The following is a 10,041-nucleotide window of genomic DNA, read 5'->3' as shown; positions in this document are numbered from 1 at the left end:
CATCGGTGCTGCGTGAGAACTTGCTGAAAAATATTGTAGTAATTACATTGAAATATGGAACATCACAAATATTTATGAAAAACTTTATCAAAAACATCGGGGTCCAGACGATTATAAACATGAACACGGATGCAGCGAAAGAACAGAGGCGGTGGCGGTGGTGAAGTGGCGAGAGATTTGTGTTATCTTTTAAGGCACGCACCTATATATACACTAATTGTTCGTCTCAACGAAACACGAACGCACCTATATATGTACAGTACACTAATTGTTCGTCTCAACGAAACACAAATATGTATATGATTTCCGTCACCAGTATTGTTGATACTAATTGACATAAACGGAATATAGAATGCTGAATTAGTATTGGAGTTGAATATCTTTGCTCAAAGACGTGCAAAATTCCGACGTTTAAATTTCTAGATTTTTTAAGTTAGCTATTCTTAAAGAGCTTAAATACATACATTTGTTTGATTCTGTTACTTTAATCTTAATATTACAAAGTTTTTCCAATTCTTTAATCCGGCTGCGGGATACTCAAGTTCCAAACCCACATTTATTTTTAAATGCAGATAAGTAAAATATATGTTTAATCAAATAATTTTATCGATTGTGAACAGTGAAGCACTACAGCCTAGTAAAATCTATTAAATTGGCGCGACAGAAAGTGAAGATGAAAAAACAATTATCGAGAATTCGATAAAAATGTTCAACATGCTTTCAAGAGTTTTAACATCATATACATTCCAAATTACAACACGGAAGTTTTCATAAGATTTATTAGGTACAACTGATACATTCGTTCTTTTCCTGTCTACAGCTCTTTTCGGTCGCTATTGCCACTTGGAGTGAAATTTCCAGCCTCCCGCTTGCAATAGTTCTTAAGTTACGTTTAGAAATCAGACTCAAGCGCCTCTTGTCTCTTCTTGTTAAGCGATTCACGAGTTTTTCTTTCAATTCCAGAGAGCACTCGTTTTATCTGGATAAGAGTGTGCCTCATAGATCAGGAGAAAATGGATATCGATCATTCAAAAGAAATAAACCCAAATAGCGAAGATACAAAGCACAATAGGCAGGTTGTGAACAATCGTATCAAAATTAACAATAAAAAAATTTTATATACGTGTTTTTTCACGCATCCGAATCTCTATGAGTATAACGTAGTGCAGTAGTTAGAACGTAATTATTGTGATATATTCAATGATGATGAATTTCTAATGTTGACATGACTGAGCCGGAGAGAAGAGGAAACTCCATAAAAGGAAATTATTTTTCACAAGCAATTAAAGACCAGCGACCAATTAATAAGAAATGCTCGCATCGACTTGAAAATATTCCTCAATTTAGCTTTAAATAGGTAACAGAAAAAAAATCCACAGAAGCGCAATTCAATCCAAACGATAATTTTCGAAATTTTCAAATATCCTGCAACAAATTAGCCAATGAGACACCATGCTGGCGCANTAAGACACAGTGCTTGCACAACGCTTTCAGAAGATAAAATTACGATGTAGAGGCATCGGCAGGTATGAACTGGTATACTCGAAGCTTTCAATGCGCCAGCACGACTAGCGGCTCTCGGAAAACATGCTTCAGCTTCCATACTGATTGCTTGCCAGGGCAGCTAGATATTTCTCAAGTATTTCTTGAACGCTTTCAGAAGATAAAATTACGATGTAGAGACATCAGCAGGTATGAACTGGTATAATCGAAGCTTTCAATGCACCAGCACGACTAGCGGCTCTCGGAAAACATGCTTCAGCTTCCATACTGATTGCTTGCCAGGGCAGCTCTCAATATCCGCCCCTCATTCCGGCAAGAGCGTCTCAAGAAAAATCGAGGAGCAGGAAAGAAATTTGCTAGTTGGAGGCCGAGCGCCACCGTCAGTCTTGAGAGCAATTACTGTCTCAGGTTTCAGGTTCAGGTCTGAAATAATAGACGTAAATATCAAGATAACATCTTAGCGAGATATTTATGACCAAGAACATGATCAGAGGTGATGGCAGGGGAGACGTCTTTATTTTTTATAGAATTTATATTAATGCTTGATAGTTCTTAATTTATACCAATGTTCAAACTTCTCGTCCTTAACTCTAGACCAGTGGTTCCCAAAGTTGGCGATATCGCCCCCCTAGGGGCGGTGGAAAGATTCTGGGGGGCGGTAAGGAAGAAGAAGGCGGTAGGGGGGCAATAAGGGGGCGATAGTCCGAAGTCGAAGTCAGAATTTCGAACGTTTGTTTGACGATTTGTACACAACACGTGCAGCACATGACTCCCAGCGATGGTTTTGTCTGACCCTGAATGGCCTCCCACAACATCAACGCTCGCATGGAGATCACAGACATTAAGGCGCCTAAACTGAAATTATTTCTGAATTGGCAGCGAAACGTCGTGCATTCAGCCTCTGTTGCTAGTCTTATATTAACGTCTCTACCATGAGGCGAACTGTTATTGAATTTCCATGAGGGAGATTACTATTAAATAAGTATTTCTTGATTAAAATGTTTAAATGAATGATAATGCGTTTGAAAATGATGAATTTATTAGAATTTTGGAAAATGAAATGAATTCCAGTTGAGAGGCCAAGTATAACGAAATGAAATCATTTGTATTCAAAAAATCCCTAAACAAATATATTTTAGGAGCATGAGAAGCATGCGAATACCGAAATTTGTGCAAGGCGTAAACTGTGAAATATATAATAGCTTAAATATAACGCAATACAAGGGAAGTTTTAATTTGAGGGAAGCGTTTAATTTAACTCGGAAAAACATGTGGTCAAAAGCTACAATCCTTTTTCAAAACCTATCCAAATATTTAAACTACTACATCCTAAAAAATAACTAAAAAATTTGCTTTCCCTTAAAAAGCGAATACCTACTACAAATGAAAACTACCAAAACTCCTGACTAAATCTGGTTAAAAAAAACTTGCTTGATACTTTTCACTTGGTGTCCCAAACTTTTTAAACCAACTAATATAAACCAACAGTACGAACAATAATCATTATTAGTGAAATTTTTTGAGCGAAAGTTGCTGAATCGATAATTACTCCCAATTATACCGGCATCCTATCTGATGCAACGAACAAATGTTCGAGCAAACAATCTCCGAAATGAGGAGATTGTATCCAGCAAGTATCAGTGAAGGACCGACTGTTTGTTGGCTGCCGATCTTCATCTTCCGAAAAAATTAAAAGCTTATATTTTTTCTCCTGTCTTTGTTGCGAAGAGCCAATCTCTGGCAGGAGGTATCGAGTATACCAATCACACAAGATTGCTTCCAGTGTCACGTCTCCTCACCTAAGGGAACAGGGTTAACTTGCAATATAATGAATATTGTATTCCAATTAACTTCGTTAAAATGGAATTATTGCTTATTGTTTCTGAGGTAGGACATCTTTTATCGGACCAGTGCAAAGCTTCCTAGGAAAATTTCGAGGGCATATCACTAAAAGACGAGGATACAGGCAAAATAGTCACGTCAGAAAACACAACTCTGACAGGAATAAATTTTTAGGTTTCTATATAAAATCCTATCGGCTTGAATTGCTTCTCATCTTTGAAATTTAAATTTACTTCAGAGTGGTAGAAAAATGCAAATAAATCTGCCTGACAACTGTAGAAAATGGTAATTGTTATGAAATGTTCAAGAAAAAGCGAGGCGAGTTAAATGTATTATTCAAACACAAGCAAGAAACAGATTAAAAATTTTTTAGCCAAACTGCGCACACTTAAATATCTGCAATTGTACTGCAATTGAAAAATTTATTGAGCCAATCCACTCAATTAACGTGTTTGCTTTAGGTTGGGCTAGGGTTAGGCTTGATTATAAGCTTGGCTTAGGTTAGGTTATGATTAAGGCTTAGGTAGGTTAAAGTAATCGAATACTACAGGGTGACACAAAAAAAACAGAGCTCATAAAAAGTTGAATAATTTCCACAATACTCAAGTAATCCTGTTATTTGTTTCAGATTCATTAAGAAGACGGATTGATCTAAGAGTCTACCACGTGTGAGCTTCGAGATGCCTTGGACTACAGAGCAAAAGACATTTGCAGTTGAGACATATTTTCGGCTAAAGTCTTTCCGGGAAACGCAATTGCGATTCAAAGACCATTTCAATTGTCGTGAATTTCCTGTCAGCTCAGTGATCTGCGGATGGGTTCAAAAGTTCAGAACCCATGGGACTGTGAATAACCTCAATGCAAAAGACAAAAACAGACAATCACACTCTGGGCGACCAAAATCATCACGGACACAAGACAATGTTGCTGCAGTCAGAGACTCTGTTGTCCACAGCCCAAGCAAGTCTGTGCGTCGGCGAAGTCAAGAGCTTGGCATCAACCGGGAGTCTGTAAGAAGAATTTTGATCTCAGATCTCCATCTGTATCCCTACAGGATTCAAATCAAGCACAAGCTCACAGCTGACGACATGCGGAAGCGAGTCACCATGTGCCAGTGGTTGTCAGACAAGATTGATGATGAACCGGAATTTCTCGACAACATGTGGTTTTCAGACGAGGCCCACTTTCTGCTGTCTGGGCACGTTAACTCTAAGAATAACATTTTCTGGGGCAGCACACCCCCTGACCACTGCCTGCAAAGGCCCTTGCACTCTGTCAAGTGTACTGCCTGGGTGGCCATTTCAACTCATGGCATTATCGGGCCATTCTGGTTTGAGGACGATGACGAGCGGTCCTTGACTGTGAACACGGAGCGCTACATCCAGGTCCTGCGCAAGTTCTGGGTAGCACTTGGCCGACGTAGAGGCATTGACAGAGCCCTCCAGTGGTTTCAACAGGACGGAGCCACCCCTCACACCTCCGATAGATCCCTGGAGTGGCTGCAGCAGCGCTTCGAGGACCGACTCATCAGCCGCAGGTGCCACCCGGAGTGGTCACCGCACTCACCAGACCTGAACCCCCCAGACTTCTACCTGTGGGGTTACCTCAAGGACAGGGTGTATGAGCACAACCCCCAGACCATCCCTGACCTCAAAGCAGCCATCACAGCAGCCATCAGAGCCATCCCGAGAGAGGAGTGCAGGAGGGTCATTGAGAACTTTGCCAGGCGAATCCAAGTCTGCCTGCAGCGCCGGGGCGCGCATCTGGAACATATCTTTGAGCGGCTGTAGAACAAAGAGTTTTTGTGGTATAGAATTGAGATTTTGCAGATGTTGGCTACATAGGTTGTACATAATTCCATAGAATTTTTGTTTCAAACTGAATAAAATTTCAGGAGTTATAAGACTTTTAGTGAGCTCTGTTTTTTTTGTGTCACCCTTAATTTGAGAAATATTAATAAGAGAGAAAATTTATACACTCTATAAATGAAAAAAATCGTACAATAACAATATGACTATATTCAAACAAATAGAAAAGTTGATTTTTTCGCGCATTTCGAAAAAATAACAGATAAAACGCAATTTCTATGCACTAAAGTGCATAGAAATTGAAAAATCCACGCACTTTCACAACTCAAGTTTTTTTCAGGATGCGTTTAATTACAATCTATTTAGCAGGCAAAGTAGCCGTTAAGATCAAAGTTAACAATGTAATATTAACATATTAATATTACAGTATTAGCTGATACGATACTATGTAGTACTGGATACATACATATATTATATTATATTATATTATATTATATTATATTACTTTATATTATATTATACATTATATTATAATTTACTTCATTACAATTGCCTATCATATTATTAAAAAGAGCTACTAGTGGCTAGTCTTCACTGGCTTCAAAGGCAAATGTCATAGAATTAATTAAGAAGGCTCATTCTGTCCTCATGACAAATTCAAACATTCCATTCGACTCCTCATGACGTAATAAAATAAGGATCTATTTTCATATCATTCCCGAAAACTACGTCCCATAAATTTTGTATACCTTTTATCATTTATTTGAGATCTAAAATGGCTGATGGAACAACACTGTAGACACATATATTTTGCTTTGAATAAAGGGACGGAATTTAATCTTTCTACTTTATCCTGCTAAGAAGAGATTTCAATAGTGACCTGCATGGTGACGAATATCTCATCACGAGCGCTCAATTCATTCTCACAAACTTCACAGCATTATTCCTAAATGATGAATGAAGATTACGAGCCACACTGAGGAAAATTGCAAGCGTGGAGACGAAAAGACACAAACGATGGGCGAAAGGTTCAAGATTTTTTCCATTACAAATGCAATCATGGGTTTCATTTTACTTTCACGCTCTTGAAAAAGTTGCGTTTCCCTGGGAGAATAAAATCGTCGAGGGCCGCGGGACGTCAACACAAAGTTCAAGCCATGAAGATGTTTGGCCTCAAAAATGACGATGACGTTCAAACATCTTATGCCACCTTACGTTGTTGTCTAGTGACTTTCATTATACAAAAGTTTTGGAATATTGGCGAATTCACTAAAACCCCTAGCAAATATTTTCACATGAGAACGACTCGTGTGTTCTAAGCTAATTAGGCTCTATTTTGTTTATAATTCCAGCAGTAAACTTATGGCTAACTTAAGAGGAAGCATTAACAAGGCAGAAACCATGTCCATTGTTTCTCACTAATAATTAACTTGTGTGTTAAGAAGTACGACTTTATTTGTCTGAAACAATTCTTCCAGAACTATTAGACAGCCGTAATATTCATGGCTTTATTTAGCGTAGAAAAGGTGAAAACTCAAGCCAAGTAAAAATAATTTCAATAATTAACCACAAGTAAATTGAAAAGAACTCGTGCAAAACAACAGCATAGCAGGTATCTTACTTATTGATGAAATATTCATCTTTTTGAGAGAGACAAACTCCAATAATTAATAAATAATTATAATCAGTGCTTAGTTAGTTAAAAATATTGGAACTGCGCTTCTGGGACGTGATCACAGTGAAGCTAATTATTCGTGAAGTGTACATCAATATATGTGCTCGAAACTGATTCAATTCAGGTGACTGGCAGGTTTTGAAACATCAATAAACGACTTTTTGATCGTTATTTCCGTGGAACATAATTAGTGAAATTGATATATAATAAATTGAAACAATCTCAAACTAGCAGAAAAGGAAAAAATCTGAGACATTTTACCTGATTTCCATGCAATAAACACTTTTCCGAGATAAAATAAAGAGTTAAAATCCAAATCCGTAACGCATAAAGAGATTTATTCCAGTCCACATGCTAACCTACCTAGTTTCGGAATACATTGGTGCGGTATGCGTATCGACTTACGTTGGTATGATATGTCACGCAACTTATTCACAGATCGACAGAGCATGTGGGCAACATAAATCGTCCAAGAAACCTACTCACGCATCCACCTCATTCAAATGTGCGCTTTCACGTTAAACAGCGCGAACACACGTCGACGATTGGAATTTTTTTTAATTATCTCCGATTTACGCGTCACGGAATTTTGAATTTCAAAATAACAGTATATTTCTAAGGTATACCTATATGCTTGAAGACAATAAAAATTCAAAATACAATCCAAATAAGACATGACTGCAGTCTTATCGTAATGAAACTACGAATATTGAAATAAAATAATACGTGCCCGAATGTTTATACTTGAACGATTAGAGAGCTATAAAATTTTTCTTGAGAAATAGAGGTGACGTTAAAGAAGCTGCTGCCCTGGGATAATACGGTAGAATATGAAGATAAACTTCATCCATAAACCGTCTGGACTTCGAAGTTCGCCGTCGTTCCGTTAAGTTTAGTTAAAACTTTCTTGGGATAGTGAACAATCAGTGACTATTTCTTAAAATATTTTCCACTGTTCCATAGACTTTTTAAATTTTATTTGTTGCCATGATGAACTTTAATATGTTCCTGAAATTTTCACTCGATGAGACAATTTCAGTTCACAAAAGATGCAATCTATTAGATTTTCAATTTAATTTGAATGTTTCCAGCTTTTTTAATTTGACTGCACTTTAATCGAATTCGTATAAATTCAGTGAACGTCAACGGTTTGTTTTCAAAAGCCTGAAGTCGGAGGTTGTAAGTCATGTCGAGGCAGATTGTGGTTGCATTGCGGTAATTATGGAACATATTTAATTAACTTTGAAGTTTCGAAAAAAAACTGTCCGACTCGTGTAACGAAGAAGAATAATTGTAATCAAATTGCAAAGTTCGCAGCTAAACGATTTACAAACAATCTGACATTCATTCTTGAGTTTCGAAGTGAATAAATATTTATGAAGACGTCTTGAAAAATTTTCTTGATTTTTGCCAGTGTTTTGCCTGTTCAATGATTACTGTTTTCCTAAAAATGGCATGTATATTTGGGTCAAAATGGAAAATTGAAGCAAAAGTTATACTGAAATGATGAGACTTAAACACGGAAAAATTTCACTACATTGAATCAAATTCATGCAAGTCCTTAAGGAATAAATTAAAGGATAAAAAAGGAATGAATTATCATTAATGATAACATATTTTAAAGACGATTGGATCATTCAAAGATATGCTTAACTCTCTCCATACTTAGTGTATCGAAGTTGCCTAGCCTTTAGATTCAATTTCCATTTAAAATGCTATTTATCATCTTTCTGCAACTGATTAGATTTTTTTTCGTTAAAAATTGTGCAACAAATTGGGCACAAAAAATTAAAAACTAATGCGTTCGGCTTTCAAATAACATGCATGGAATGGTACCTACATGTGTCTCTAAAAAATAAGTTACAACGAATAGAGAATTAAATAGAGAATTGTAAATTAACGAATAGAGAATTAAGTCTATCAAGTATATGTTCCTTGCTGCCTACAAAATGGAATTAGAGTTACGTGATGGTACATAAAAAGATGGTACATAACAGGATACACATAACGTGTTTTATAAAAAGCTATGCAACAGTTCTTACGCATTTAAGACCGATTATATGTCTCCGTCCGACAATATTTATTGTGTGTTTCAATCATAATTGTTTCACCAATTTGCTCAAGTGTTCCACCAAGTGTGTGTGGCATTCACAGGGAACATCATTGTCGTACAATCATCGGCCCTAAGGCGGTCTTTTCTTAAGCTTGTAAGGTTATTAGGTACTGAAATGTGTATATATATTCAAGGCCTTAGCAACATCGCACATTTCATTAGCAGTATAACCTCACATTTTGTGAGGACACGCACCAACTTAATAAGCAACGATATATCAATGTTTAATGATTTTCACCAATGTCGCCTTTATACAAGCCTCACAACGGCACCATTAAAAATCATTAGGGTTAAAAGGTCGGTAAATAAGATACTGTGTGTGTGGTTGATTTGCCGTCTTGTTAATGGTAACTCTAACTTTTGTACAACTCGTTCGCATTATAGCTCAAAAATTTCGGATCCTGGGCAAGTGCTCAATTGAAGTCGGGTTCTGCGCTTACGTTATACTGCTTTGCTAGACTGTTAGGTTTCTTTCTTTCGCCGAGTTTGATTGGTAAATTGAAAGTCTTGGAATTAACCAATGACATTAAATTGTGCGTCTCGGAAATCGTCGATGACATTCTTATTTTTCAGGCGAGGCCTAAATAAACAGAGCGTGAACTTATTTTCGCCGTAAATGGTACAGTAGACTGAGTAGAGGATTTGGACAAAGGGAGAGACATGAAATTAATAATTGCTTCTATGTTAACATCATGCAGAAAGCCATTGTATCGACTTCTAATCAAAGACCTATAGAAGTGTCCATTTGTAACGAATAACTTTCTGTAATAAATAAGTGCTTGTCGTATTATTGGAAGCGGAGATTAAATATTTTTAATCGAGTAATTCTACAAGAATCCTCAATAAATTAACTCTGAAGCAGGAATTTGCTTCTGAAGCACGCATGGCTTCAGCGCCAGCAGCGGAGTGAGCTCTTGATAAAATTTGTATAAAAGTTCTCGATTCCCCCCAAAACTTTTATCCTCAGACTTTTAAATGATGCGGCGCATTACTACTGCGGATGCGAATGCAGGATGCGAAATAAAACCGTTCATACATGTCCTTTACGGTCAAAACATGCATAAGTAGGTACATGTAGCGGTCCATTTCTCGTCTTTGAT

At 37.1% G+C, this 10,041-nt stretch overlaps 1 protein-coding gene across 1 annotated transcript; it reads left to right on the top strand.

Annotated features, from left to right (window-relative positions):
• Positions 1-4,433: 4,433 nt before the first annotated feature.
• Positions 4,434-5,081, top strand: LOC108671433 (the record flags this gene model as incomplete). The annotated part of the gene is made up of 1 exon (XM_018158981.1): positions 4,434-5,081. A coding segment is annotated over exon 1 (648 nt), but the record flags the coding sequence as incomplete, so codon positions are not given.
• Between the last annotated feature and the right edge of the window lie 4,960 nt (positions 5,082-10,041).

Source organism: Hyalella azteca, unplaced genomic scaffold, assembly GCF_000764305.2.
Source record: "Hyalella azteca isolate HAZT.00-mixed unplaced genomic scaffold, Hazt_2.0.2 contig7832, whole genome shotgun sequence".
Lineage (NCBI taxonomy): Eukaryota > Metazoa > Arthropoda > Malacostraca > Amphipoda > Hyalellidae > Hyalella > Hyalella azteca.
The sequence above is the reverse complement of the archived record's forward strand: the minus strand, read 5'-3'. Positions and strand labels throughout refer to the sequence as shown.